The sequence below is a fragment of the Elgaria multicarinata genome, chromosome 1 (genome assembly GCF_023053635.1).
Source record: "Elgaria multicarinata webbii isolate HBS135686 ecotype San Diego chromosome 1, rElgMul1.1.pri, whole genome shotgun sequence".
Taxonomy (NCBI): Eukaryota; Metazoa; Chordata; class Lepidosauria; order Squamata; family Anguidae; genus Elgaria; species Elgaria multicarinata.
The window spans coordinates 98,815,028-98,842,334 of record NC_086171.1 but is presented as its reverse complement, the minus strand read 5'-3'; the positions used below and the strand labels follow the sequence as shown (position 1 = coordinate 98,842,334).

The 27,307-nt window shown below is 49.3% G+C and overlaps 2 protein-coding genes across 3 annotated transcripts in view; both read left to right on the top strand.

Annotated features, from left to right (window-relative positions):
- The window catches only part of RXRG (retinoid X receptor gamma), a 61,478-nt gene extending 53,162 nt beyond the window's left edge, over positions 1 to 8,316 (top strand). For both annotated transcript variants that reach the window (XM_063116876.1, XM_063116885.1), the window contains 2 exons: positions 2,492 to 2,597; positions 8,066 to 8,316. In XM_063116876.1, the coding sequence (XP_062972946.1) occupies positions 2,492 to 2,597; positions 8,066 to 8,213 (254 nt within the window). In that variant the 3' untranslated portion in view covers positions 8,214 to 8,316. The remainder of the gene's footprint in view (positions 1 to 2,491; positions 2,598 to 8,065) is intronic.
- Positions 8,317 to 21,450: 13,134 nt separating this feature from the next.
- The window catches only part of LMX1A (LIM homeobox transcription factor 1 alpha), a 120,735-nt gene continuing 114,878 nt past the window's right edge, over positions 21,451 to 27,307 (top strand). The window contains exons 1-2 of the mRNA XM_063116864.1: positions 21,451 to 21,538; positions 24,679 to 24,865. Of these exons, the coding sequence (XP_062972934.1) occupies positions 21,451 to 21,538; positions 24,679 to 24,865 (275 nt within the window). The remainder of the gene's footprint in view (positions 21,539 to 24,678; positions 24,866 to 27,307) is intronic.

Sequence of the window (27,307 nt, the reverse complement as noted above, 5' to 3'; positions counted from 1 at the left end):
TTTCCAGTCTCTGCTTGAATATCACCTCCCTATGCAGCTGGTCCCATTGTCTGACTGCTCTGACTGTTAGGAAGCTTTTTCCTGATGTTCAGCCGAAATTTGCCCTCCAGTAACATAAGCCCATTATTTTGTGCCCTACAGTTTTGGATGATAGAGAACATGTTGCCGCCCTCTTCTGTGTGACAATCCTTTATGTACTGGAAAAATTCTATCGTATCGCCCCTCAGTTTTCTCTTCTCAAACCTAAACATACCCACTTCCTTCAATCTTTCCTCTTAGGGCTTAGTCCAGTAACCTGATCATCTTTGTTGTTGTTGTTGTTATTATTATTATTTAGAATATTTATATACCCTTTGTTGCCCTTCTCCGAACCCGTTCCAGTTTATCTGAATGCTTCTTAAAGTGTGGTGTCCAGAACTAGACCTCATATATAAGGTGAAGTCTGACCAGCATAGAACAGGGTGAAACTATTACTGCTCGGGATTTTAAAGCTATACTTGTATTGATGCAATGTGAAATTGCTTTGGCCTTTTTTGCAGCTACATTACACAGCTGACTCATGTTCAGCTTGTGATCGACTAAAACTCCAAGTTCCTTTTCACATGTACTATTACCAAGCCAGGGATTCCCCATTTTATACCTGTGCATTTGATTTCCCTCCCTAAATGAAGGACTTTTCTCCGTTAAATTTCATTCTGGGTTTTCTTCCTGCTCAGTTTTTAAACCTATCAAGATACTTTTGAATTTTGTTTCTGTCTTCTAAGTTATTAGCTATCCCACTCAATTTTTTGTCATCTGCAAATCTAATAAACATTTTCCCCATCTCTTCCTCCAAGTCGTTAATAAAAATATTGACGAGTATAGAGCCCAAGAATGAATCTTGTAACAACCCACTCAATACCTCCCTCCAGTATTATGAGGAACCATCGATGAGAGCTCTTGGAATACGGTTTTCCAGCCAGCTGTGAATCCTCTAGTGAAAGTGCCAGCCAGCCCACATTCAACTAACTTGCTAATCAGAATATAATGGGGGCATTTTGTCAAATGCTTTGCTGAAGTCAAGATATATTATGTCTGCAACACTTCCTTGATCTACTAAGGAAATTACCTGCTCAAAAAATGAAATAACATTTATCTAGCAGGATTTGTTCTTGACAAATCCATGCTGCCTTCTAGTGGTCACTGCGTAAGTGTCAAAGTGCCTACAGATCGAGTGCTTTATAACTTGCTCTAAAATCTTCCCAGATATTGATGTCAGACTGACTGGTCTATAATTCCCTGGATTTTCCTTCTATCCTTATCTTTAAAAAGGGCAAAAATTGTCCTCCTCCTGTAATCCTTGTAGTTCACAAGGATTTCTCAAACATAATAGATAGTGGTTCTGAGAATACATCCGCTAGCGCCTGGGAACTTAAATCCATTTAAGGTGCTTAGATATTCCCTGACCATCTTTCTGTCAGTCTCAACCTGCACTCCTACCCCTTCAGCCTGTTCGGCACTTATGGGGATAGAGATCCTCTTTTGGGGGAAAACACTTCCACCTTTTCTTTGTCACCTGCCAGCATTTTGCCCTCTGGACTACTGTTACTTTTGTCCTCCTTTTACTCTGAACATGTCTAAAGAAGTCTTTTTGTTGTTCTTAGCCTCCCTTGCCAACCTCCGCTCATTCTGAGCTTTAGCTTTCCTGACACGATCTCTGCAGTTCTGGGTTATCTGCCTGTACACTGGCTTAGAGACCTGCCTTCTCTTCTACCTCCTATATGTGTCCTTTTTTATTTTCAGGTGTTTGCTAATTTTTTGGTGTAGCTACAGTGGCTTCTTCTTTGCTCCTGATTGCACATGGTTGCCTCTTTTGCCAAATTCATAGCTTACATAAACTTTAAGTGTGTGGATGACTGTCTGTGGTGGTGCTACTGTCTACTCCTTTTACATGGCATCGTGCTGTTATCTCTGGACATAGTTGCAATAATTTTGCCCGTTAGATTCTGCATCCAAAAAAACAAGGATGGGCAGATAGTTCTCTGAGGCCATGGCTAGACCAGGCCTATATCCTGGGATCATCCCTGTGTGTCCACATGACGCACAGGGGATCCCGGGAGCAGGGAAGGATGATCCCTCCCTTGGCCCAGGATTTCACCCTACCCTTTTAGCCTGCTTTTTCTGCGATCTTGGGATGATCCCGAGACCGTGGAATATGTGGGCGGGCGTCGCGGGTTGTCCCAGCTCCTCGTGAATAACCGCGAGGAGCCGGGACCCGAGCACCCCCATTGGGGGTGGGGGGAGGGGGAGTTTTTTTTAAAAAAAACTTACCTGGCGGTCGAGCACTCCTGCGCTCATTTCCCTTTTAAAAACAAAACAAAATGGCAGCCGCGATTTCGCGCACCGTGTGTAGACCAGGGTGATGATCTCGTGATCAAAAAATCGCAAGATTGTCACCCTACTAGCCCCCTCGTCTAGCCATGCCTTTGTCTCCCTGCTTTCTCCACATCAGATGCCAAGGGCCTGTCCAGTCCTGCAGAGGTTGAATTGCTACGTGAGAAAGTTTATGCTGCTCTGGAGGCATACACCAAGCAGAAATACCCTGAGCAACCTGGAAGGTAAATAGAAATTGGCTCAACACTACTCTTAATGCATAATGGTGTAAAATACAGGTTGTGTAAAATACAGCTGACAAGGGTGCTGGAAGAGAGACATTTACAGAACTTCAGAACCAAAAAGAGCCAATGAGCATCTATATCAGTGGTTGCAGCAACCTTACTAAAGCTAAGTCGGTCTGGGGGTGGCCAGTGTCTGGATGGGAACCCCTTGAACCTCACCTTGAGCTCTCTGGAGGAAAGGTGAGATATAATCAATCAGTAGTCTTTATTTCTCAGATCTGGACTCTTCCTTCAATCCCAAACCACATTTGTTGGTTTGTTGCATTTGTATCTCTCCTAGTATAGGAGTTCAGGACAATGAAAATAAAATGAAAATATATTGGGATTAACCCATTTGACCCTCAACAATCCTGCGAAGTAGGTTAGACTGAGAGATAGTGGCAGATCTAAGGTTGCTCAGCGTGACTCATGGCTAAACAGGATTGGAACCCAGGTCTCCTTGGGCTTGTCTTAATGAAGGGTTTGCTCTGGGGTGGATTCGGAGTGGCGGCAGGTCATCTACATGACGCAGCCACCATTGTGAAGCCGTCCAGGGGCAAACCCCAGAAACTCCATTTAAAAAAGTCACACACTTATCCCGACGTTTTTGGTTGCAGAGCCAATGGCGGCCCGATTGGTTGCCATCAACTGGGCTGGATAAGGAAGGGGGCGGACCAGGAGCTTCAAGTCGGGCGCTCCAGGTCCCTGTAAATAAGTAAATAAACGGAGGGTTGGAGAGGAATGGGGTAGCCGGGAGGCCACCGCTGCTGCTGGGCCAAGCACTGGGGAAGGGGGAGGAACGGGGCAGCCGGCCCACCTCCATCTGACCTCCCTCCAGCTGCCCCGTTGCTCCCCCCATTTAAAAAAAATATTTTTTTAATCTGTGGATGCGAAAGTTCGCATCTACAGATTAAAAACAAACTAGGGGAGGAGGAGGAGGAGGAGGAGAGGAACAGGGTAGCCAGAGGGCAGTCAGGGGGAGGAGAGCTGGCTGCCCCATTCCTCCCCACTCCTTGGTGCTCTGCCCAGTGCCAGCAGCAACTCTGCATTGGCACTCTTTCCCGTGCAGATGCCGGGAAGGCGCACCAATGTGCGAGCCCAAGGCCTCGCTGCGCAGCCGTGTCAAAACGGGGGCCTTGGTCAAAATCCGACACTCTTGCCCCTCCACCTGTAGGGATTCTTTAGACATCTGTGGGTGACTGTTTCTAACGCAAGCACTCTTGTGAAGAAGCGTCTTGAGTATCCTGCAGGTTTACATTTATTTTCATTTCCCAGAGGGGAAAAATAGCCCAGAGGCTTTGTGTGAAGTGTGAAGGGAGCTAGGCATCACTTTTCTCTAGGGTTTCTCTTGGGAAATAGACTCTCCATACGGACGTTAAAGGGAGCAACCGTCTGCTCTGGAATGGTCGCATAAGGATTTAGGCATTTGCCACGGGGGACGGAATCTTTTCCTCCACTCCACGGTTAGCAATCTTTCTCATAGGAATTCTGTGCCTTTTTGTCTCTGACAAATGCAGGAACCCCACGGCTTAATTTCTAGGGTGAGGGGGAAGTGCTGGGGGGTAGTGGGGGAACATTTGTGGTGGGGAAACGTGAAGCAGAGCAGTGCAGTGTGGAGAAACCAGCGCTGAAGATTACCTCGCTTCTCATGCCTTCTCATGCTTCTCATACCTTCTCAGGCTTTTCCTTCCTTGGAGCAGCTGGCCTGCCCACACCACACACCACGCTTGCTCGGCGGTGCCTTTGTTACCCAATTCTGCCACCTGCTGGCCAAAATGCAGAAATACTGCAAATTGAAAACCATTATTTTCCTTAAGAACCCTAATAAGACCTACTTTCTGAACTGGGTCTGCTGCCTCACAGGCTTTGGAGAGCCCCTATTGGTCAGTGTTGTCTAGATAAAGGGTCATCTCCTGAAGTAGCTTTCCTCCACCTCGCCACAAGCTTCGACTGAAGTGTATGTGACAGAAGAGCGCTTCCTTTGGAAGGCTCACAGGTATTTTCTGATAGGGTGGTTAAACCTAACGTTGACCTTGACGAAATACAATTCATAACCAAGTGTTCTGGAATGGATTTGAGCCCTCGTGCTTGCCACCTTAATTGCTAAAGCCTTTCAAACGTCTTGTGACGTTTGTGCAAACAATTCTGTAGAAATCAGTGCTTGCAGGTTGGAGGGAGAGAGAGGGATCATTTTATTTATTTACTTATTAAAAGTATTGATATATCGCTTTTCTGTCCACCAGTGCCCACCAAGCAATGTGCAATAAAATCCAATAAAATCACAACACAAAAAGCAATGACAGAACGTTCTTTAAAAACAGGACATCATGCCCCTGACCTCCACATCCCAGTCAGGTCTTCTTTTCGGAGACAAATGCTTACAGCTTGTAAATGTGTTGATTGTGTACTGGAGGAGATTCCATCCATGCATGGATGTTGGAGGGAGGGACGTTGGAGGAATCCATCTGAGGGCGTGAAGTTCGTCAAGCTTCCAGCAGCTCAGCCCCCTGGACTCTGGCTCACTTTACCCACAAGTTGGCCCAACTCAATCTGTATTGAGTCAAGCCAGCTCATGGATTTTCAGGGTTTCTCTTTAAATAAATTGGCATTTACTCAAATTGCTGCCTTAATTTGCATGAATCTTGGCTGTAATTTCCTTAATTTGTGCAAATGGTGGCCGTAATATGCTTAATTTGTGTGCATTGCAACTGTAATGTCATAAAATTAAGTCATAATGGACTATATTTGCATAAATTATGCAAATTACAACTGCAATTTGCATAAATAGTGATTTAAGGGGGGACCGAGTAAGTTCCCAAATGCAAGTCGAGCCAGGGGCTCCGGGGAAATCTGATGAGCCCCCAAAAGGGCAGGAGGTGTTATTTTGCTCCCTCCCTCCAAGTATTGATCCTCCATGGAAATTTTGACTGCACAGGGTTAGACGCAAACATCGCAAAGTTTGATGAAAGTTTGATGTCATGAACATCCATTCATGACACTCCAAGACATTCATTTTCATAGCAGAGAATGTGTATTTAAACAACTTATAGAATCATAGAATCATAGAATAGCAGAGTTGGAAGGGGCCTACAAGGCCATCGAGTCCAACCCCCTGCTCAATGCAGGGATCCACCCTAAAGCGTCCCTGACAGGTGGATTCTCTATTCTTCCACTATTTTTTCTATGTCTTCATCCTCCATTGGCTTTTATAAACAGTAATTGCCTTGGTTGTTCCTTGCTTCAGCCATACATGTAAATGAATGTAACTGTTCTGTTGCTGATCCTTTCAACCTGCACTTCTTTAGAAGTTCTGTTTCTAACACCCAAAGGGCCAAAATTAGCTTGCAAACAAGCTTTTGGCACTCTTATAACAGCTCCAGATGTCATTTTCTCCACAAAGATTTTTGTTTTAATATTGTTTTGGGTCTCCCCCCAAACAAATTTCTGGGGTGGGGGGTGGGGTCACATTGGGAGTCTGTGTGGTGGGCATATGGCCCATGAGCCCTATGTTGCCTGTCTCTGCTATATGGTATAGCTTGTTATGATGTTAGGCATAAATGCCCAGGCCCTCTCTTCGCCTGGTCTACTAGGCCCACAGATACCTTGATGGCATTTGCCAGAGGCATCCTTATCATGAAAGTATGCGGAGCAACAGCTTGAGCTTCTTCATCCATACATTTTATCTATTTATTTATTTTAGCATTTTTATCCTGCCCTTTAGCCAAAAAGGCTCTCAAGGCAGCTTACAAAAATATTTCTTAAGACAATCCCTGCCCACAGGCTTAAAATCTAAAAAACGAAAGGAAAGGAAGGGGGATTGGGAGGGAGGAGGCTGGGAAGGAAAGCAAATGCAGGCACTAGATTCTTACTTGCAAAGTTCATCAGTGACAGTTGGTAACAGGAGTGAGGGGGCTCTCAGCTGGAGCGGACCCAGGCACGATGGGGCTGCTGCTTCCTCCCCCACTGATGTCCTCTCATGTGAAGTATTACTCTCTAGAGAGATAGTTCTGTGGAAGAACTATCCTCCAGTGTCTTTTCATGCAATATGCTTCTTGCTCCCACCATATGAGAGCTCATCAATATCCCACGTGGTGGACTACACAGAATCAATGATGGAGACAGAGAGGTACTTACTAGGGATGTGCTCCGCTTCTAATCGGACCGGCGAATTAGAAGCGGAGCGGGGGGCTTCGCCTGCCCTTAAGGCGGAGGTGAAGAGGATTGGGGGGCCGGCGGAGCGTGGCGAAGAGGATCGAGGTGAAGATGGATCCTTCGCCTCGATCCGGAGCTCCGCTGGAAAGGTAAGTAGGGTTTACCGGGCCCTGCCGCTGTCGCCCATGCGGCGACAGCGGCAGGGCCCGGTAAACCCCCCCTCCTCTCCCTTACCTGCGTCCATCCGCGGTCCATTGGCTTCTTCAATTGAGCCCGCGGTTCAACCAGGAAGTCTAGGCCACACTTGCGGCCCAGACTTCCTGGTTGAACCGCGGGCTAAATTGAAGAAGCTGACGGACCACGGACGGAGGCAGGTAAGGCCCCCCTCCCCCTTGGTCCCTTACCGGGCTCTGCCGCCGTCGCTGCACGGGCGACGACGGCGGCAGGGCCCGGTAACCCCCCCCCCGCCCTCCTCTCCCTTACCTGCCTCCGTCCGCGGTCCATCGGCTTCTTCAATTGAGCCCGCAGTTCAACCAGGAAGTCTAGGCCACACTTGCGGCCCAGACTTCCTGGTTGAACCGTGGGCTCAATTGAAGAAGCCGACGGACCGCGGACGGAGGCAGGTAAGGCCCCCCTCCCCCTTGGTCCCTTACCGGGCTCTGCCGCCGTCGCCACACGGGTGGCGACGGCGGCAGGGCCCAGTAACCCCCCCTCCTCTCCCGGCCTTACCTGGCGCCACTCCCCTCCACTGTGGAGCTCCGATTCGGAGCCGTCGCTCCGCGGCAAAGAGGAGCGGAGTATGGGCGGAGCGGCGCGGAGCAGGCCAATCCGAAATTTTTGGATCGGCCCGCGGGGTGGAGCGGGGGGTCCGTGCACACCCCTAGTACTTACCTGCAACTGATGTCCTTTGGATGAGCATTTTGTGTAGTCATTTATCCCATCCCTGCTGTAGGTGACTGTCTGGCGAGATCGTGATCTCAAGCTTGAAGGTGTCTATTGGTCATAGTGTCTATGACGGTCTGTGAACAGAATTAATTATCCTTGTTATCATTTTATTTATTTGCCACCTTTCCATATGCATTATGCTAGGAGTGGTTTATATTATTTTAAAAAGCAAATAGCAACAAGAAGACAACTAAGACTTGAGCAATATATCTCAAGCTACAAACTACATAAGACTGTTACTGTTGGTTCGGCACCTGCTGGGGGTTAAGAAAACCATTGGTATCCAAATGACACACAGATTTATTGAGGCTTTACATTTCTGGATCCTTCAGGTTTGCCAAACTTCTCTTGAGGCTGCCTGCACTGCGATCTATTGGTCTGAAATGCCTGGAGCACCTTTTCTTCTTCAAGCTGATTGGTGACACCCCTATTGACACCTTTCTCATGGAGATGCTAGAGACACCACTGCAGATTACTTGACCATGACCGGATACCAAAGAGAGAGGACGAATGGTACTGAGGATTCCCATTTAGGATGTTGTAGTCCCCCATCCACTTGTGCCCGTTCCCATTCTCCTGTCTTTCAATGGGGGGGGGTATCATAAGGGGGTGGGGGGCGCGTCTATGAACATTTAGCTTTTAAAAGATGGAATTTTGTACAGATGCATACTTGTTACTCTTACCTTTAACTGGCAGCTGGGTGGGGCAGGGCATCCTTTAGCTCGCCAGTAAATAAATAAACCAACCAACCAACCAGCCAACAAAACTGTGCCACCTGTACAAATAATTGAGTTTAAATTATTTTTTCACTTCCAAATAAAATAATATATAAACCATTGGTGTTTCTTGAGGTTCCTTCTTACCATGCATTCTGATGAGTGTATGTCAGTGGAGGGGAAGAAACTCATCCATGCTGTATGCAATTTCTCTGTCAAACTCTGCTCTCACTCCCACCCGTAGGCCTGTGACCTTATTCAGGTCAGGATGTGCGCAGGTAACTGTTGCATCCATGGTGTCACAGTGATCCAAATAGGTGGGCTCAGTGTACTACTAAATCAATGGGAATCCATGATAGGAATAAAAAAAAATGAATGTCACATTTCTAGCAGAAAGGTCAGTTAATAATTATAAACAGAAATGGTCATAATCTACTTTTATATCAATATTACAAGAAAAAATGTCTTTCAAATTCTGTTCTTGTTTAATGCAAACAAATATGCAAAATATGATTCTTTTGCATACATTTCCTGAGTTTACATGGGGTTTTTTAGATGGCAGTGCAGTGGAATACAATATGCAAGCTTTTAGTCTGCATTTCATTATGTTATAGTGACAGTGCAAATACATGACAAATTTCACTTAGTCTTGTTTTGCATTGCAACATAACCTCCACATGGAGATGGATTCCCATTGGTTTAGTAGCACGCCTAGCCCACCTATTTGGATCACTGTGACACCAAATAGGGGAACGTTACAACATTTGTTATGAAAATCAGAATCTCTTAACGTAATACCTTTATTAGGGCTAACTCGAAGTCACAAAAAATCTGCAAGCTTTGGGGATCTCCGGAAACCTTCATCAGGCAGGATGTTGCAAAACGCAGGAAGGGGGGGAAAGGCTGACAATGATGAACATATTCCTGGAGTGCCCTGCCTGGCCACAGCATCCAAATGTACAAAATATCAAAATATTTAACTGGTTGCAAAGAAGGGTTATTCAGTACTAGTGCATTTTAGAATAACTCAGAAGGGGTCCTTTAGCCTGGAAAGTGGGTAGAAGCATCTGGATATAATAAAGGTTTTTGACCACGTTGCTTCTGTTCTCGTATGCTATCTGGCGTAAGCACGAAGCGCTGGCTTGGATTCTGTTGGGTTTTTCTCAACTACAAGCTATGAAGCACCAGAGGGCGCTCTCCTAAAGGGACAGGAGAAAAGGATCCAGTCTTGCTTTTTTGCACCTACAGTTTGCAATTAGAAATTTGTGGGATTTTTCTCCTCTTCTTCCCTTTCCAGCTTAGTTGCCAAGAGCACAAGTTGTGATGAGCAAGTCTAGGGACACCGCAATATCAGCCATGTACACACAGAGGCTGAACTGGGAAGGCATTCAAGTCTATAAGAAGGCCCAATTGAGGTATGTAGCTACATAGAAGAAGAAATACCTGAGCAGGTTCAGAAATGCAGAGCTTCATTTGTGTTAGATGCTGCATCCAGATGCTCAAGTGGTGGCTGTGTCTAGGTGTTCTTAAACATCTGGTGGACCAGCTGTGCCCTTTCCTGGGGAAGATTGACTTGGCCAAGATAATTCATGCTTTGATAGCTCCCAGCCTCTACTACAACAATGCACTCTATGTGGGCTTCTCTTACAAAGCATCCGGAAACGTCAATTGTTCTGTTCAAAGTAAATGCCATTTCTAAAGGGCTGTTTAGGCTTGGTAGCCTGGGGGCCTTCCTAGACGGGGCTTTAGCCCAGTGTGAGCCCCGGGCTCACCCCTGTGCGTCCAGTGCATCCAAAAGCCTGCTTCAGTCCTGGTTTTTCCTGCGGTCTCAGGCTGAGCCTGAGACCACAGGCGTGTAGCCAGGTCTGCCGCTTTTCCCAGCTACCGGATTTACTCCCAAGTAGCTGGGAAAAGCGGCGGATGGGCTACAGCGCTCCACAGGAGCGCTGCAGCCATCAGGGCTATGGGGGGAACATGGGGGGGTGGGAAACAGAGGCCGGGGAGATCAGGGGGGGGAATCATGGCCCAGGGGACATCGGGGGGAGAATTGCGGGCAGGGGACATCGGGGGGGGGGGGATCGGACATCGTGGGTGGGGGTGGGCGGGGGAAGGAGAACGGGGCCGGGGGGGGGAGATCGCGGACAGGGTGGGAAAGAGAACGGGGCTGGGGGGAGGAGATCGTGGATGGGGGCGAAGGAGAATTAAACAACAACAGCAACAACCCCTACTTACCTTTCATGGCTCCTGCGCTGCTGCTGCCGCTTTTTTTTTTAAAAAGGCAGCCCGACAGCTCTCCTCCAGAGCTCGTCGTGGCTCGCATGTGAATAAGGATGAGATCTCATGTTATTCATAACGCGAGGTCTCCCCTCCTCTCCCCCGGATTTTCCACCAGGTCTAGCAAGGCCCTGGAGCATATAACTCCTTCATCTTTATTGGTTCTGGGCCCAATTAAAAGTGCTGGTTCTTATTGTTAAGATCTGGGATGGGCAACGTCTCCAGATGGTGTTGGATTGCAAACCTGCAATGCCTCTCACCATTGGCTCTGCTGCCAGACATTCTCCACCTCTGTCCTAAATGGACTGCGACCTGAATACCTTCAGGGCTGCCTGCTCCCTCTGTTCTCTGTATTCTGCTCAACAGTTTCTCAAATTGCCAACTGCGTCCATGGCTCCAAAATGTTGCCATCCCTAATGTAACCAGAGCATTCAATAACACCCCTCCAAACTGCACCCAACCCAACTCTCAGCCAGCTCACTAAGCCTTTCCATGGACTTGCCCTTGAAGGTATATATCCTTCCTTCTGACTAAGCACATCCAGTAGGAAACAGCAACAAGGTGCTCTGATTTGGGGGGATGCTAAGAAGAATTTCACCTCTGTTCTTCCCTTAAAGAAAACCACAGGACCTTGCTAGGGCACACATTTTATTTAGTTAGTTATTTACTGAATGTATATACTGTCCTATGTTTAATAAGATTCATGTGTGTTAAACAGGAAAAGAAAAAGAAGAATCAAAATAAGGGATTAAAATGTTTTAAATCAAATTATGCCAGTAAAACCATTTAGTAGGCACCAAAACCAAAATCAGTTCCCGCCTGACATCAACAGGCAGGGAGATCCACAGAGAGAGGGAGCCAATACAGTGAAGGCTTTATTCTAAGTGGACTCCAAACAGATTGCAGGTCCATGCAGAACCACTAGGGGTGTGTCTTATGATGATCTCAGTGACAGGGCAAGCTGATGAGGGAGAAGGTGCTCCCTCAGGTATGCTAGTCCCAGAATGTTTAGGGCTTTATACACCAATAAACCTGTCCCAGTCACAAATAGGTGGCCAGTGCAGTCCCCTTAATAGAGGAGTTATAGGCTGAAAAGGGACAGCTCCTGATAACCATTGTGCATTAGCTGCAGCTTCTGGACCCTTTTTAAGGGCAGCCCCACATAAAGCACACTGCAGTAATCCAGTCTTGAGTTACTAGTGGCCCAGCTATCTCTTTCCAGGAGAGGTATATTGAAGGCACTCCCATGCAGGAGTACCCTCAGACGACAAACCTGACCTTTAAGAGGAAGTTCAACCCTATCCAGAACAGGCAATACGCCTGTCTTCCAGACTTGGGAATCATTAATCCACAGGGCCACCATCTTGCAAGGATGCCACTTCAGTTTATTGGTCCTTATCCAGCCCTTCACTGAGTCTAGGCACTGATCTAGGACTTGCACAGCCTCACGTGGTTCAGATGTTACAGGCAGATAGAGCTGTGTATCATCAACATACTGATGACACTTGGCTCCAAATCCTCTAATGACTGTTCCCAGTGCTTCATAGAAATCTTAAACAACACTGGGGACAAAATGGTAGCATGTGAAACCCCATAGCTCAGTTGTCAAGGAGCAGAGGAATCATCACCCAACATTATTCTATGAAACAGTCCCCAAAGGTAGACCAGAACTATTGTGCCTCTAATGGTCAATCCATGGAGCTGGTCCAGGAGGATACCATGGTTGATGGTATCAAAAGCAGATGGGAGACTGAACAGAACAAGGTCACATTCCCCCTGTCCCTCTTTGACCATGGCTGATTTGAAATGGGTCTAGAAAAAACCAGATTGAAATGGTTGTAGGTAATCAGTATCTTCCAAGAGTGTCTGTAGTTGCCCTGCTACAACCTTGTCAAGCACCTTCTCCAAGAAAGGGCATTCACAACTGGGCAGTAGTTGTCAAGTACCATTGGATTCAGAGTGGGTTCCTTCAAGAATGACCACACTATACCACCTTCTTCAGGACTGAACCACCTTCTTCAGGGCAGCAGGAACTACCCCTTTGTGTAAATGCATTTACCAGTCACTGGACTGACCCAGTCATATCCCCACTCCACACCACCCTTGGCTAGCCCTTTTTAGCCAGGAAGGGCAAAGATGGACAGGGCACATGGTTGGTGCAATGCTGCAAGCACCATGTCCACATCATCAGGCTGCAACAATTGAAATTGATCTCACATGGATGCTTACTTGCCACTGTAATACAGGTTCCACATTATTGACACCCACATTATGCTTGTATAGACCCCGCTTGGACTCATAAGAACTGCCCCAAATGGAAGACAGTCCCCATTATGGATGCTTCATGTGCAGTGACCATAATTCCCACACTGAAAATTGTACTTTAAATTGCTTTTGCTCTCACAAAGAGTTTGCCCCCCTGCATTCCTGTCCTTTTCCTGGTTCATACAAATAGTTTCTCCTTTCGTTGTGCCCCCTCCAAGCTTGGGGTTAGACCTGTGTAAGCCACCCTTGAACCTGGAGTCTCCTTGGTCAAGAAGCAGCAACAGGGGGGAGCAGAACTCCCCCTGCCCAGTGAACCCATGGGATCCATTGTACCTGCAGTGCCTTTGGAACCTGACATTCCAACCGCAAGACTAGAGCTCTCCACACCTGTTGCCTGGCTTCCCCCCCCCCCACAAAAATACCCCCAGGTCCACTAAGGTTCAAGCCAGAGTAGAGTATTAGAGCTGCTGACAAACTACCCAGTTAGCCACATGACATTATCATTCAAGTGAGGCTAGTTCATCGTAGGAGGGGTAAGCTAGGGTGACCATATTTGGGAAACCAAAAAAGAGGACACCTAGTGTGTGTGTGGGGAAGCAGCTTTCTGAGTCGTGCAGAAAGTACATTATTCCCCCGCCACCTTAAAGAACCCGATTGGAGTGGAGGAGGGGAAAGGATTTCATTCTGCACCACCACCATCCACTCCAATTGGGGCCTTTTCTATAATTTCCATGAATGACCCACTTTCCCCTTTAAGACCTCAATTGGAGCTCGGGGTGGGGGAATGATGTGCCTCAAGAAAGCATGTCACTCCCTCCTGCCATGCTAATGGCAACCTTAAAGGGGAAGGTGTGTCATTCCAGGACATTATTGAAAATTATAGAAAATCCCCCCTGACACCATGGAAAGAACAAAAACCAGGACAAATCCGGGGAAATCCTGACAGTTGGTCACCCTAGGTAAGCCTGAGTAGGCCTGTGGATCAGTACCTCACTGAGAGCCAGAAAGAGGTGGAGCCTCCAGCTCCTATATAAGCTCTCATTCTGAGCCAGATCATTGCTGAATCAACAGCTCCTTTGGGGATCTCTGGCAATCCTGGGCATGTAGGCACCTGCTAGGCATCAGGCTGGTATGTGTGTGGCTCTCCGGAACTGGGGAAATAGACAGAAACATGTTCAATGGAACTGATTCCCTAGGAAATGTTTAAGGTTGCAGCCCAATGTGCCCTTGATATGTTACAGCAATAACATGGGTGGAAGCTGCTTTCATGCAGCTTTATCCTGTAGTGCCACTGTAACATTTAAGGGCCCAGCAGCATGTGTGTGTTGCCAACAGTGTGGGTCCTTAACACATACAGTCACCACCTAGCTGGAATTGGGGACAACTATCTAGTGGAAAAGACCCACATGTTTGGTCCTACTGGCCTTTAATCCTTATAGCACTGCCATGGGACAAGGACACAGAAACTAATATAACAAATAATTAATATGAAACAAATAATTTAAATAATAAATAATTTTAATTATTGAATTGAAAAAATTAGAATACAGATGATAGGACTTTACTTAGGACTTGACTTGCAAGTGGATAGCACAAACTAATTTCCTAGAAAAGTTATGGGCAGGTGTATGATAGGAATGCCTAAAAGTGCAAGGTTTTTGGACTACTGCGCTTGCAAAATGTAAGAACCTACTGCAATCCACAGTAAATTCAAAGTTTGGTTCTTTTGCACATCTTGGAACCAAATAGTCCATTGCAGTCTCATAAGATTTTCCTTTGCCATTTCTAGCAGCCAAAACTGCCCAGTTTCACTCTCTTACAGAGACTCCTCAAAATTAATGAAAACAGAAGTCCTCAGGATTTAGGTAACTTTCTCACTATCTGTTTCCCACTTTCCCCCCCAATTTCAAAACTTGTTTGGGATAGGCAGCAACCCTCAAATGACCCATGGGCTGTCGTTTGGTTATTAGAGGGTTGCTGCCCCCTCCAAGCCACTCCGCCCAGGTTCAGATGGCAACGGCAAACTGCGCCAGTGAGGATAATGAGGGAAATCCAGCTGACATGTGGGGTGGCTGCAACAAGCCACAGTGGCTTGTTTCAGCTGTCATGATCATGCAAACTAGGCCATAATCTTTTTTAAAAAGTGGCTCTGGTGCAATGCATAAATGAGTTCCTTCAGCTCCCGCAAGGGGGCACCCAATGGCATGGCTTTCCCTGGGACTCCTGAGTCAGCATGGAAATTCCTCACCATGCTGCCTAGAGACAACTGAAGCAGCTGCTGCTGCTGCAATTATTATTATTATTATTATTATTATTATTAATTGCATTTTTATACCGCCCAATAGCCGAAGCTCCCTGGGCGGTTCACAAAAACTAAAACAATTCAAAGTGTAAAACAAACAGTATAAAAACACGATATAAAATACACATTAAAACGAATTAAAACATACCATACATGATTAAAACATCCTGAAAACATCCTAAAATTTCACTGGATAGGCCTGCCGGAATAGATTAGTCTTTATTGCTTTTTTAAATTCTAAAAGACTGTCAAGTTGATGAATCTCCTCCGGCAGGCCATTCCACAATCTGGGAGCAGCGGAAGAGAAGGTCCTCTGGGTAATAGTTGTCAGCCTTGTTTTTGTTGACTGGAGTAAATTCTTCCCAGAGGACCTGCGTGTGCGGGGCGGATTGTACGGGAGAAGGCGATCCCGCAGGTAGCCTGGACCCAAACCATGTAGGGCTTTAAAGGTAATAACCAACACTTTGTACTTCGCCCGGAAACTAATCGGCAGCCAGTGAAGAGATTTTAAAACTGGTGTAATGTGGTCACCCCTAGGTGTACCAGTGACCAGCCTGGCTGCGATATTTTGGATTAATTGAAGTTTCCGGACTAGGCACAGAGGTAGCCCCATGTAGAGCGCATTGCAGAAGTCGAGCCTCGAAGTTACCAGCGCGTGCACTACCGTCTTTAGGTCTTCCGACTCTAGGAAGGGGCGCAGCTGGCGTATCAGCCGAAGCTGATAGTAGGCCCTCACTCAACGATGCTGTAAAAACAAGCAAGCCCCACGTTACTCAGTCTCAAGATGCAGCCTCTAAAACAGGAATGGGAAATGTGTGGCTCTCCCGATGTTGGACTACAGCTGCCGTCCTCCTTCTTCTTTGGCTATGCTGGCTAAGGCTGATGGGACTTGCAATCCATTAATTTCTACACATTCCCCACACCTGTTCTAAATCTGCCCATGGCCAAAGGATGCTATGTACGTGAAGCTACCTGAGACTGCACCAGATCATTGGTCCATCTAGCTCAGCACTGAGTGGAAAGGCTCGCAGAGACTCTCTTGGATCTCAGGGAGGGAAGACCTCTGCCTAGCATGGCTAACTGCGATGCTTTAACTGCATCCCAAAGACTGAGCCCTGGACACTTTGCATAAAAGCATGTGCTCTATTACTGAGTAACCGCTTTCCCCCTGTTGCCCCTAATGCAGCAATGCTTTGGTCAGAGCACACATGGTGATGATGAGGGAGTTCCTTTCACAGCAGTTGTACCACTCCTCTAGTCTGCTATGAAAATGACATAAGTTGGTCGTGCCTCATTGCATGGTGCATCGTATCAGCGTGGGAGTCTAGAGAAGGAGCAGAGGTGGGTCGCATACCCACACAACACAGCTGTTGCATCCGGGACCTTGTACTTTTTAAACCATGTTTTTTTTCTGTTTTTTTATTTATTTACGTTTCTACATCACTCATCAACAAAATGTTATCCGGGCAGTTGACAAATAAAAGTTAAAAAAAAAACATGCAGTATAAAAATACAGACGCAAAATCCTAAACTACTAATGCAGCATCAGAATAAATCCAGGAAAGAGCAATAGTGCAAAGAAGTCAAAAAGCTCTAAAAACACCTCATGAAATAAAGAATTGTGTGTGCTTTGGAGCAAGCAGGCTACAATCAAGAAAACAAATGGCCAAAGAACTTGTTATGAGAAATGTGGGTCTGACTGCTGCAGAAAATAACAGCCCAGCCCCCACCCACACCCTGTAACATGTCATATTGCTTACCGTGTGTATTTACATTGCTACAGTGTGTGCATTTCTGCCATTGCCAACAGCAACCTTCTGATGTGCAGCAGAAGCACCTAATGGCATGGTGTCAGGGGGACACAGGCCTTCCATGGAGGGTTTTTTGTTATTCTACCTTATAGACGAGGCCAAGTCAACCCAGGGATGTCATTCCTCAGGCCCTCTGGTTCCATCTACAGAAACAAAACAGCACAATCTGTGTCTACCATGCCTACTTGAGTTCATCAGGGCTTACTCTGATGAACTCACGTGAGGTCCTGGTTCCTCTCTATTCGGCCCTGGTCAGGCCTCCTCTAGAGTATTGCGTCCAGTTCTGGGCTCCACAATTCAAGAAGGACACAGACAAGCTGGAGCGTGTTCAGAGGAGGCAACCAGTCATCAAGTTCCATCGTACGAAATCTGGAATTAGTTACAAGTAACAGTTGCAGGGTTGTATTTAAAATCTCCAATGGCCAAAACATTGAGTCTTTCTTCTGACTTCCTGCAACTCCTCTTTTCTAGCAAAAGCAGCATAATTTCAAATAAATTATGGCTGGTTTAAAATACAGCCACAATTCTAACTACTTTTCTCTCTCTCGCTAGCAATAGTTACTACGAACATGATGTGAATGTAACATATATTGTCATCTGGTGTAGGGCATTTTAGAACATAAACAGATACGATGTTTGCAACAGATTTTTATTTTATTTTTACATTTCAAAATCATAAAACAAACGATCTAGCCAAAGTTAGGCATTTTAAGCCCCAACTATGTTACTTGGAAAGATATGTGCTTCACTTTCCCACTGAAATCAGTAGGACTTAAAATTGCTTAAGGATGGCTGGATCTGGCCGGAAATAATTTTGGTGGGTGCGGGGGGTGTCAGTGCTCCACAACGACTCTCCAAAGCAGACCTAATCATGGCACCCTAATCAAATCGTTTTGGATTCGTTTTGGGTTTTTCATCCAGTGGAGTCCAGGCGGAAAAAATGGCGGAGTTGGGGAGTTGAAGTAATACTGATCAGACTAGTCACAATCTCTTTCAAGTGTCCAGCCAATTCATACGAGACGCGTGAGGTGGGGAAAGGAATCGCGCCAAACAACCAATAAAAACGCCTCACTCCCGCAGACAGAGAATTACAAAAAGGAAACCTTGGCCAGAACGTGTTTGTCTTTCGAGCAGAGAAAGAACTGAGCCCGCCCCTTGGACGTCTCCCAAGAAAGACAAATCCATCTCTTCTAGGACGTCGCTCAAGCCCCGACTTTGGTGAAATCGCCAAGCGAAGCGGCGACCTCCTTCGCGTTGACCTATCCCAAGCAAAAGCCATGAACAAAGAGCGAGAACCTGGAGGTCCCAATGCCCCATCCTCCCCAGGAACTCAGAACGGGAGCCCCATTGAAATGAATGGCGCTGCGAGGCTGCTATGCATTCCGATAGGGTGAGGGCAGGTGGATCGCTCCCCCCCGCCCCGCCCCTCCCTTCTGCGCTGAAGATGCTTCTGCCGGGGCAACCGCTAAATCAGAGGAAAGCACCCACGCGCCCGTCGAGCGCCCCTTTCCATAAGCGGACAGGCGCCACTTCAACCGCATAGCTGGTGCCAGTGAAGAACACGACTCGCTCCGGGGCGGAGTGCGGGCCGCGACCAGGGCCGGGCAGAGCTGGTCATCGGCCCGGGCCGGAGGGGAAATGCAGGCCCCGTTTCAACCTGCTCATTAAGTATTTTTTAATCAGTTCTAAATACATATGAACTAGAACGATTTATAGAAAAGCACTTTTGTTCAAGATGTTATTAAGACATCGCTTCTTCACATTCAGACACGCTTTACCTGCTTTTCTTTGGGCAAATTCATCAACAGAAAAACCGAGCCACTTTGCCCAGGGGCACTCGGAGGAGGCCCCCTCAAAGCCGGAGGCCCCCGCCAGCGCCCCCCCCCTCCAGCCCTGGGCGCGACTGCCGGGCTGTGGCTTGGAAGGACGGGGCGGGCCGGGGCCTGCCTTCGCTGTGTTTTTAAATCTCGTGTTCGCGTTGCTTTCCTCGGGGCGTAGACGGCAGGCCGGCCCGCGCGTGCCCGGGCCTTCGATGACGCCAGCTGACTTGAGGAGCCGCGAGGCCCTACCTCCGCAGGTCGCGTTTACTGCGAGGCTTTCGGGGGGGGGGGCCGGGGCCCACGTCCAGCCGCCAGCCACTACCTTCGGCGTGACCTCACGCCTGAGAAATAAGCCTCCTTCTTCTGGAGGGGGCCGGCTCTCGGGGAAGTGCGCGCAGGGTGGCGGCCGCCGCGCTGCCGGGCGCCCCGGGCGCGAGCGACCCGCCGCCAAGCGAGACCCGCCTTCGGCCGCCGCCGCTGAGATGCGCGGTGCCGCCCCGCGCGGGCCACTGAGCCCGAGAGCCGCTCCGCCAACAAGCAGGTTTGTCGCGGTGACTCCGACCGAACCATCCAAATAAAAGCATGCATGGCGCGATCTCGCTTATCGTAAGTGGCGGTCCTGGGGAGCGGGTGGAAGTGGGGGCCAGGCACCGAAGGAGCAAGGGGCACCCTCTTTTGCTTGCAAAGGGCAATGAGAGCCGGTGAGCAGGTGAAAAGTGCCTTTCCTTCAAGGACCCACCGGACTGCTCGTCTTGGCGCCCGCGGGGAGCGGGGCGGGGAGTATTTCCCCGATCTGGAGCTCCTTAAATATTGATTTGTACTCGGAAGCAATTTCACTGCGAGCACTGGGAATTACTCTTAAGAGGTTCTGCATTTCACCGTTGGTTGTTGTTAGATTAGGGGTGATCACAGCCCAGGCCAGCGACCCCTGAACACCAGTATTTTCGGGCTGCTTAGACCACCTGGCTTTAACTTAAAGATTGCGTGTGTCTCGGAGGCAGGAAACTGTTTTTTGCTTCAGAGATGTAGCCCTTGCAGTATATATCCTGCCCTCTTTCAAGACCGCGGCTCAGGCTGCACCGCCAGCAATTTAGCCTCTGTGCGCGCGCGAATACGTGAGTTTCGCTGGGCGCGTCTCGTCTAGAGACGTTGGCAAACCGACTCCCCCCCCCCCCCGGGCGGCGCGTACTGGAGTCGACATGGACTTTTGCTTAACTGGGCTATGGATCGCAACCAAGCAGAGGCTGCGACTGCTATCGGATTCACACTACTCCAGAAATCAGTTGGACTTGCTTCCGAGTAAACACGCGGAGGATCAGGCTGTGCGAAGTCGTAAAGCGAGTAAAACAAGCTGGAGCGCTTCCTCCACGTCTCGGTGAACGACTCCGGGGGCTTTCGGCTCGGAGCGACAGTCGTCTTGCCTCCCCCCCCCCCCCGCTGGGGTTGACTGTGCCTCTAGGGCGGCGGGGGTGGGGGTGGGGAGGAAGCCTCTGTCCCTCCCTTCCTCCCCTCCCTCCCAGTCGCAGTAGGAAACAGCAGCGACGGCAAGAAGTCAGCCCTCATAGCAGCGGCCCGGGGACACCGAACTGTTCGGCCCGCCTTCTTCCCGAGCGACCCGTCCCGTCGCGCTTGCAAAAGCCTTTCGGCTGCACATGGGCCCGTCTCTCCGCCCTCCTCGCCCGGCTCAACTTGGCGGCCCCTGCCTGCTGCTCTGCTTTCGCCGGCCAAGGACGTCCCCTTTCCGCCCTGACGTGTGAACGCGTTTCCTCCACGCCGCCGCCCTCGCGTGGCCCCGTCCGCGGGCCGGCTCGGCTTCACCGGCGGCGCTCTCAGGTGGGGCGGGGCGGGGCCTCGCCTCGCCCGTGAGGGAGGAAAGCGGCGTCCGCGGGCGGAGGGGCTCGTCGTGGGGGGGAGGCGGGAGCACAGCGGCGGAGCTCGGCCAACTTCTCGGAGGTCGGCGCCGCTGGCCCGGCGTCCGGCAGCCCTGGATGGCAGCGTGGCCGCCTCGCGGGGGCCCGCCGCAGCGGCGCGCCAAGGGCTCGGGGAAGGCGGCTCTCCCGCGCGCCTGACGGCTCAGCGCGCAGCCGAGGCTCCGGGCGAGGGGCTTTCGGCGCGGAGCGACGGGCCCCCTGCCCAGCGGCCAGGTGAGTGGCGGCGGCCCGGCGAGGCTTCGGGGTCCCCCTTCTCCGTCGCCTTGGGCCCCGAGCCAGCCCTGTCCCTGGCTCTCGGCCGCCGCGGAGCTCTCGGCCGCCGCCTCCTCGCCGCCGGGTCCCCCCCCCCCCCGCACGCCCCGGCATTGGCCGTGAGGTCTCTGGACAGGGACCGAGGGGCCCCGCTGGGCTGTCAGTTGCGACTGTTTGGGGAGCCGTAACAAGTGGGCCGGCGGCAGCTGCTGACACCGCCCCGGGACTCCCCGGGGGACGCGGCCACGGACGCCGCCTGGCTCCTCCGTCCTCCCGCGCTGATGTCCCCTTCTTTCCGCTCTCTCCAAGTTGTGCTTCAGCGCACCATCCCACCGGGCCTCGGGCCATGTTGGACGGCCTGGAAATGGAGGAGCCGCTGCAGAACGCGCTGGAGCCGCCGCCGCCGCGCCCTGCGCCCTTCTCCGCCCTCCTGGGTAAGTGCCAAAGGGCGCCCCCCGCGCGCGCCCTTCCCGGGCGGGCCTCGCTTTACGCGCGCCTTGGAGGTCCGACCCCGGCAGCCGCGTGCCAAGTCGCAGGGGCAGCCGGAGTTCCCCTGCCTTTTCGTCCGTCCGCTCGCTCGCTCGTCCTCCGGAGGGAGCCGCTCGTTTGATCCCGACCGCGCATGGGGATAATACGCGCTGTCAGCTCCTGGTCGCCCTGCCCTCCCCTCCCTCGCCCCCAAACCCGGGACAATCGGGTCCTAAATATGTCTCCGATGGGAGAAAGCGGCACCTTAGCAGAAAAGCGGAACGGAACCATTTTCTTTCGCATCGCCGAAGAAAACGAATATCCCAAATGCCTTCTAAAGGGAAGCAAAGAGAAAGGAAAAGAGAAAAGACAAGGCTGTGTGTGTGTGTGTGTGTGTGTGTGTGTGTGTGTGTCTGCATGTGTGGGTGAGAGAGGTGGCAGTGGTTGTTGTTACTGTTACCAACAGTAGTTAAGAACATTTCATTATTTCACTGAAATCAACATGTGTATATAAATACACACTTATAAATATTCCCATCCAAGCTTACACATACATATGATAGAATAAAATATAGTAGATAGATCTGGATCGAATAATAATCATTCTAGTAATAACGTTTCTTGAAACTAAATGGCAGAAAAAATATTTTCATTACTTATAGGTGACCACATTCTGTACTGTAATTAGTAATCTATCACTATCCAAATATTTTTATCTATCAGCTTAATCAACAATGCAGTTAAACTAAAGTATATTGCACTGAAGTTAATTAAAACGGTTTAAATTAAAATATTTAAACATAGTTTATATTGAAGTTTGCACTATGTGTAGCAAACATAGTGTAGCAAAACTACACTATGTTTGCAGATAATGTAAGTGAAGGCCCCAATCCAGATCTGCGTAGGGTGAAGGCTTTGACAAAGCATTACTTGCTGGGTTGCGTTGCAATGCCCCACTGTGGTTTTCCGTTTCATGTACCCATCCTGGCACAAATGGCCACAAAACTGGACACAGATAGTACATGGGAAAAATGGGTGGTACAAATGTTCTCTTTGGTATTGTAATATGACCACAGAATCTAGGTGTGAAAGATCTGGTTCAGTATTAAGAAAATATCCAGATTTTTAAACAATATTTTCTTCCTTTCTAGTGTGGAAAATCTTGGTTCTCTTCCCCCTCCCCAAAAATATTTCACAATAGTTCTGTGAGATTTTGATCGTTGATTAGAAAATCACCACGATTCTTGAATTTTAAATTCTACTTCAAAGTAGAAACAAGGATAAAGAATAATCCTTTAAAGAAGAAGACAGAAAAATGTTTCGTTTTGATTCCAAAGCCTTTGGTTTTTCCTTCGTTTTGCCACTAGCCTTTGCCTTTCTCGTGAAGACCCAATCCATCCTAATACGCACTCTAAAACCTGCCTTCCTTCAAGCCATTTTTAAAAACCCTCCTAAACCAAAGACACAATTTTACAACGGAATAATAATAATAATAATAATTAATAGCAGTCGATTGCCCTTTACTGACAGCAGAGATCTTTATGGAGGGAGAAATAATTCACCCCAATTTCGAGAGAATTTGATAAAACTTGGGAGAGGCAGTAAAGATCTTGTGTTATACCAAGAGGAGGGGAAGTACATGTTGGCTGGTCGGATTCACACTTCATTCCAAAAAATGTTAACTGACAGTCTGCTCCAGTGATTTTAATAGCACTTACACAGCAACCATAACAACAACTATTATTATTATCATTATTAGCGTATATTATTATTATTATTATTATTATTATTATTATTATTATTATTATTATTATTATTGCCATCGGTGCACCCAAAGTGTTTCCGTTCATAATTTGACTCAAGGGAAGCAGGGGAAGTGGGGGAAGAGATGCCATCATGCCCTGGGGTTGGCTACAGCGGTGAATGGTAGACGGGGACTTGGCGGTTCCGTTGCATTGCTAAACCGAAGTCCTTGGCTGACAATTTCCCTGCCTCGGTTGTTCCTTTGAGAATTCCCTTATTCCCAAGGGAATGCCTGATCCGGTGCATCTTTCCTCGCAAGCCAGCCCCTGAGTTCTAAGGAAGTCCCATTGAGTACCGTGGGGCTTCTTGCTGAGCGAACGAGCATAGGATCGAGCCGCTATGTGTCCTTCAAGGCGTCCCTCCGATCGAAACAAACAGGCCTGTGCATTTAAGAGGGCTTCGAGCCAAATTCGCACACCCCTTCCCGCTGCCCCAGGTGTGCCGACAGGTCTGAAGGAGGCGAGACCCCAGGACTGGGACCCCTGGGGCTTCCGCTGGTGGCTCTGATTTCCGTGCGGCTGTAAATCCATTCTGGGTTTCAGTCAGAACCAGCCAGAACTCTAAAGGAACTGTCCAAGGTGCTGAACCCATGTTGGGGATAAGGTTCAGCACTTTGGAGAGCTCCTTTAGAGTTCTGGCTGGTTCTGAATGGAATGCAGAATGGATTCACAGCTCCATTAATACCGGAGCCACCAGCTTCCACTGGTTGGACTGCAACTCCCAGCATTCCTAATCTTTGGCCATTCTGACAAGGGCTGGTGGGAGTTGCAGTCCACCCCACGCTGCCCACCCCTGTTGCAAGCGAGACTCATTGAAAGAGGGCTGCAATAATAATAAATTTATTTATTACCCGCCTCTCCCTCTGGATCGAGGCGGGGAACAACTTTCCTGAGTTGGTCAACGGGGGCAAGAAAACGCTGCTCCCGCCGCAGGGCGCTTTAGAGACTCACATAGGCAAAGCGGTTGGGGGCGGATCCGGCTGACCCGGCCGCGGTTCATTCCATCCCTCCGCCAGGCCGGGAAGCGCGTCCCCCCGCCTTCCCTGGAGACGTGCTTCCGAGCCCTGCAGCGCCATCCCGCAGGAAGCCCCCGTGTCTGCGCAAAGCCCCGCTGGAATGAAGCTCAGTCGCCGCAGGGGCGCTGGGGGTGCCTGGTGGGTCGGGGCATCGAGGGCCCCCCTCGACTGAAGCTGGCTGAGCCCGTCCCCCCGGCCGGGGAACGTGGGCTGCAGGCAGGAGGGCTGGCTTGGGCTGGGCAGGGCCTGCGGCTGGTGGCCCCTCACGCTGCTTGCGGCTCGTTGCAGGGGGAGTGGCCCGGCCGCGCTCGGTGTGCGAAGGCTGCCGGGGCGTCATCGCGGAACGCTTCCTGCTGCGCCTCGACGACCGCCTGTGGCACGAGCGCTGCGTGCGCTGCGTCTCCTGCCAGGAGCCCCTGGAGAGCAGCTGCTTCTACCGCGACCAGAAGCTCTACTGCCGCCGCCACTACGAGAAGTAAGTGAGCCGCGCGTCGTGCTGGGCTGCGCTCGTGCCTCGTCCAGGCGGGCCTCTGGCTCTCCCGAAGGAGCCGCGGCGAGCGAGAGGTGGCGGCAGCGGCGGCGGGTGTGCCAGGAGGAGGGCGCGCAAGTGGCAGCCGAGCCCCAGCGCGTTTCCTCGGGAGGGTTCTGTGGCGCTCCTACCCACGGAAGCCTGCAGGCCTAGGCACGCTTAGGCGGCAAGGCCAGCTGCTCCGAGTAGGGGCGCTTTCCAGTAAGCTCGCGTAGGATCCAGTAAGGGTTTACTCTCAAGGCACGCTTATGGGGCCAGGGCCAGTTTATACAGTGCGATTAAAAATACGTATAAGATTGGCCTGCTAGTGTAAGTAAGGCCAGATCTACACCCAGCAGGATATAGCACTATGAAAGCGGTGTATAAGAAGCAGGAGCCACACGACTGCTTCATAGCGGTACTGAAGTGCACTGACCACTGTTGGGGCCCATTGACATACCGCTTTCATACCTCTGTATCCTGCTTGGTGTAGATCTGGCCTAGGACTGAAGCCTTAGACTCAACATTTCACTTTGTATTCAAGCTCTACTGCTGAGCAAGAAAAGTCCACCCTCTCTGCTTGCCCCAGGATGGAGCCAGAATTTCGTTTGGGATGGGCCTACCAAAATGTAGGAACACACCCCTCCTGCCCGCAGCTTCCAGTTGAACATCACACATCTATGTTCAAGTCCTGGGGAATAGTTGATTTAAGAGAAGAAAAAGGTTTCTAGCTGTCATAGCTGGGCCGGATCTACATTACTGCTTTAAAGCATTTTATAACAGTAATAAAGCGCTTTAACTGCTTTAAAGAGCTATAAAACTGTTATAAAGCGCTTTAAAGCAATAGTGTAGATCTGAGAGCCCCATCCCATGTTGCCACTGGTGTGTGTGTGTGTGTGTGTGTTAATGGTCCCCCAACTGTGTGCTGAATGAACATCTTGATTGAGTGCAAAAGGGGGACTTCATTTTCACACAAATGCATTTTACAGGTATCACACTTGGCCCTTAGGCAGATGGCAGGGACCCCCACCCCATGTGCAGACGCCAGATAGGCATTTGTTTTTGTTGTATGCTACAGTCCACAGACAGCTTCCGATTCCTATATAGCTGTGATATCCATGTATGATATCATCATCATCATCATCATCATCTGTGAAGCAACCCACACAGGTTTAGACAAGGGTGCAACTCTCAAAGGGAGGGAAAGTGAAGAGTCTGGTAACTCTTAAGCTTTCCCTAGCAGCTGAGGTACATTATTCTACTTTCTGGTCGTGGCTAATAGCCATTGCTATATATTTGTCTAATCTCCTTTAAAGCCATCTGAGCCCGTGGCCATCACCACATCTTGTGGCAATTGATTCTGGGAGGGAGCAATCCTACGTCCCATAGACAGAATTTGGGCGACAAGGGATATTTCAGTTTATTGGCTGTGAGCTCAGAGACAGGGCTTGGAGCCAAGAAGCCACGCTCCCCGCCTCCTCCCCCTTCCTGAAATCTCCACTAGATGGGTGAAAATGCCCATCTAGCTTAAATGGAGAGCAGGAGGTGCGAGGCGCAGGGTGCCTTCCACTCTGCATTGGAGTCTGGAGGTTTACCCAGGGTGGATCCAATAGGCTTGCACGCTTAGTTGGTTATGAGTTGTGTGAACGCATTTCTTGTCACAGAGTTGTTCTACAGAGTTAAGAAAGCTAGGCCATAGCTAGACCTAAGGTTTATTCCTGGATCATCCAGGGGTCAAACCTGTTCATCTAGGTGACACACAGGGGATCCAGTGCTCAGGCAGGGGCGAACCCTGGATGATCCCAGGTTAAACCTTAGGTCTAGCTGTGGCCCCAGTCTGTGGGACAAGATGAGACTTATTTTAATCTTTGGAAGAGAGATCTTTAAAAGCAGCTTGTGGCACTCCTTGTTATCAGTCTGATCAAGCGTGAGGAGGAGGAGTTCAGTCCCAGCCTGAGACCAGTAATCCGGAGTGTAACTCCCCAAAACCCCAAATTTTCTTGGTCTCCAAACAGTTTGTGCATGGATCCGAATACACTCAGATTTAATAACTACCATCACCACCAAATGGTATGCAAAACCACACATTCCAGGCACAGTACGCTCCTACCCTTGCACTCAGAGACAGAATGGATCAAGAAGTTATATTTCTACACCTTCCACTGAAGGTAACAATTGTACCCCCCACCCCACCCCAGAAACCCTGGAAAGTGTAGGGATCTCTAGCAGAAAATTATTTCTAATAAGATCCTGCTGGTCTGTATGACTTTTGTGTGTATGTGGCAGAGTTTTATACAATTTACATGATTGAAAGGGCTGCATGCTTTGTGAATTGATATTTATTTACCTACTTAGCTGGTCTAAAATATGTCTGTCCATAAGTAATATTACTGTGTGTAGCAGATGATT